Source organism: Aptenodytes forsteri, unplaced genomic scaffold (genome assembly GCF_000699145.1).
Source record: "Aptenodytes forsteri isolate BGI_AS27 unplaced genomic scaffold, ASM69914v1 Scaffold147, whole genome shotgun sequence".
Lineage (NCBI taxonomy): Eukaryota > Metazoa > Chordata > Aves > Sphenisciformes > Spheniscidae > Aptenodytes > Aptenodytes forsteri.
The window spans coordinates 928,765-931,995 of NW_008795320.1; the positions used below are offsets into that span (position 1 = coordinate 928,765).

The window sequence follows — 3,231 nt, forward strand, 5'->3', positions numbered from 1 at the left end:
CCCCCCCCGCAGCCGAGAAGGCACTGCTGCGGAGCCAGCTGGACCAGACAGCCCTGGCCAAGAAGGAGCTGGAGGAAAACTGCCGCAAAGCGGGTGCCACGCTGACCAAAGCCACCCAGGAGCAGGAGAGCTGCCAGCGGGACCTGCTCACCACCAGGACCATCTGCGAGTCCACCAAAACCAACCTGGAGCTCCTGAAGCACGAGTGCAGTTCCTTGAGGTCCGACGTGAGCTACTCCTTCCAGCGCATCAAGATGCTCAGCCCATACAGCTGCAGCGCAGTCCACGAGCAGCTCAGCTGGTTGACGCAGCAGACGGAGGGGCTTTTCCTCTGGCAGCAGGAACGAGAGACCAAATACGTGGGGAAAAGCGTCTGCGACATGAACCTGCTCCAGTGTCGCATCAACTGCTCCGGGGAGAAGCAGGAGTTGGAGAAGCGGCTGCAGGACGTCGAGAAACAGGTCAAGGGCGGCCAGGAGGAGAAGAAGAAACTGCTGGTGGAGAAGGAGCAACTTGGCAAGGAGCTGGAGGAGAAGAGCAAAGCCGCCGCGCAGGCTGGGTACTTCAAGGAGCAGCTCAACATCTGCATGGGCTCCAAGGTGAGGGAGCTGCCGGGGCACGGGGACGTCCCCGGGCACCCTCCGCGGCCACGCCGGGAGGACAAGAGGCCAGGCACTTACACCTTTTTTTTTGCACATGTAATTTTGCACGTGCATCTTTCTTTTGCACATGCACTTCTGCAAACGCACCTTTGCACGTGCATTTTCTTTTGCACACGCGCTTTTGCACATGCATCTTTCTTTTGCAAACACACTTCTACACACGTGCTTCTGCACGACCGTGGGTGCACCCCAGGCAGGGACAAGCCGCTGCAGCACCCTCAGGCCCCCTTCGCCCAGAGGTGCTGTGCCGAGGGGGGCAGCGGTGCCAGCGCTGACCGCCACCGCCCGTTCTCCTCTGCAGATGGACGTCTTCTTTGACATCACGGGCTCGCGGTTGCCGGGGGGCGGCGGGCGGCCGGGACCCTTCGCCAGCACAGGCTCCTACGCAGATGCTCTGAGGAACCAGGGCATCTTCGGGAATATGGGTGAGTCCTGGGGGGTAGGGGGGGGGCTTGCTGTGGGACCAGCCCCCCTGTCACGCTGGGGGCCACCATCCCCCCTCCCGGCTCAGGCCCCGCTGCTCCATCCCACCAGGCAAAATCAACACGGAGGAGATCCAGCGGTCAGTGCAGAAGATCATGGAGCAGTACACGTCCACCCTGAAGAACCCCAGGTGAGGGGGGCCAGCGCGGGAGCCCGCTGGGCTGGAGGGGTGGAGGGGGCTGGGGATGCCAGGGGCGAGCGGTGCCAGGGGCCTGATCCTGCCCTCTCCGCAGTGGCTAATGGCCGAGCGGCGCATGGAAGACAGCAGCGAGGGGCTCGAGGACAAGCCCAGGAGGTGCTTCCCACGGCACGGATGGCAAACTCCGACTGGGAGCGAGCGGCCGGCACTGCCACCATCCTCCCCCCGCTCCAGGGGGACCGCCAGCATGGCGGGGGGCAGGGGCCCCCCTCCCCTCCCCCCCCCCCGCGCCCCCCCCCCCCCCCCCCCCCCCCCCCGGCCACTAGCACATCTGCAGCCTCCACGGACACCAAAACCCCTGCATGTAAATACAGCCAGTCCTGAGCACCGACACAGCTCGCCGCACGTGTGCCTGGATGCCTACTGGGGGGGGGACACGCCGTGTGCACGGGCCATGACCGGGATGGGGAGCGGGTACATCCCATCCCGGCTTCACGTGCCCTTTTGGGGGGGCTGCCATCCCCCCCACCAGGAAACCCAACCCCGGCAGCACAGGGCAAACCCCGGCCCTGGGCTTTCCCTGCTCGCTAGCAGGAAGCGCGCGAGGCCGAGCAAGCGGGAAGCCCTTGGCCGCCGAGCCCCGTCCTGCCACCGAGCCACCTCGGCACGCGGCCGGGGTGAGCGGCAGGCGCAGGACGTGCCAAATACGGTGATTAATCGCCGGCTCCTGCTCCTTCCTGTTGAAAGAGCCTTTCCTGCCTGCCGGGCTGCCCGCACGCCATCCCCTGCCGCAGGCGGCACGTAGTGCTCCTGGCGCATCCCCATCCCCACCTCCATCCCCATCCACGGTGATTAATCGCCGGCTCCTGCTCCTTCCTGTTGAAAGAGCCTTTCCTGCCTGCCGGGCTGCCCGCACGCCATCCCCTGCCGCAGGCGGCACGTAGTGCTCCTGGCGCATCCCCATCCCCACCTCCATCCCCATCCAGCACCCCCAGGCCCCAGTCCCCTGAGCCGCATAGCCCCCGGGATACACGGAGCCACGTGCTCCCCCCACCCACCGCTGCCCAAGGATGGGGACACCGCCGGGTCCCCGCCTCCCTGCCCAGCCCCTGGAAGCGCACGGTGCCAGGGTGGGATCGGGGTGATGGAGGGACTCCCCCGGGAACCACGGCCCCAGCTGCCCATGCCGCCCCCACGCAGCCCGGCTGGGAAACTGGGGGGACCCGCTTGCTGCCAGAGGATTTTCTGGAGCCCCACTATAAATCATCATGGAGCACCAGGCGCTTCCGAAGCCCGGGGGCCCCAGCTCCAGGCCAGGAGAGCAGGGGGTCCCCGGGGAGCCGCCACCTTTGGGGTTACAGAGCCCAAAGCTGCCAGGTGGGTGCAAGAGCTGGGGGGATTCTGTGGCTCTCCAGGTTGGGGCTGTGCCCCCGGGCGGGGCCCAAGACCCCCACACTGTCTCCCAGGGGCTGGGGGTGCACTTGGGGTGCCAGGACGGACCCCGCCGGGATGCCGAGCCCTGCGTCCCCCATGGCATGGCGTGGAAGGGGGATGCCCCAGGGGGGAAGCCCGGGGTGGCTTTTCCTTTCCAGCCGCTCCAGCTCCTTGTTTTGCCTCCTGGCCAGGAAACAGGGCCTCTCCCGGTGTTTTTTTCCATGTCTGGGGCTCGGGACACGCTTCCCCCGGCCAGGAAAACACCGCAGCCCGGCACAGGGATGCCGAGCCCCACGGCACTGGGGACCAGGGAGGGGCAAGATGCCAGAGCCGACAAAGGCACCAAGGTTTAATATCAGCACGGAGCCAAGAGCTCCCCTGCCCGCGGTCCTTGACCTTGGTGGCACTGCGGCAGGGGGACCCCCCCGCTGCGCCCCTCACTTGCCAACGCAGAAGTCCCTGAAGATGATGTCGAGGACGTCCTCGGCGCCCACGTGGCCGGTGATCCGGCCG

General features: G+C 66.8%; 2 protein-coding genes across 2 annotated transcripts in view; one reads left to right on the forward strand and one right to left on the reverse strand.

Moving 5' to 3' along the window:
* PLVAP (plasmalemma vesicle associated protein) overlaps positions 1 to 1,385 on the forward strand; it is a 2,444-nt gene extending 1,059 nt beyond the window's left edge. The window contains exons 2-5 of the mRNA XM_019472201.1: positions 18 to 599; positions 964 to 1,087; positions 1,197 to 1,275; positions 1,379 to 1,385. Of these exons, the coding sequence (XP_019327746.1) occupies positions 18 to 599; positions 964 to 1,087; positions 1,197 to 1,275; positions 1,379 to 1,385 (792 nt within the window). The remainder of the gene's footprint in view (positions 1 to 17; positions 600 to 963; positions 1,088 to 1,196; positions 1,276 to 1,378) is intronic.
* Positions 1,386 to 3,155: 1,770 nt separating this feature from the next.
* GTPBP3 (GTP binding protein 3 (mitochondrial)) overlaps positions 3,156 to 3,231 on the reverse strand; it is an 8,603-nt gene continuing 8,527 nt past the window's right edge. Inside the window, exon 9 of the mRNA XM_009279859.1 lies at positions 3,156 to 3,200. Coding sequence (XP_009278134.1) covers positions 3,156 to 3,200 — 45 coding nt within the window. The remainder of the gene's footprint in view (positions 3,201 to 3,231) is intronic.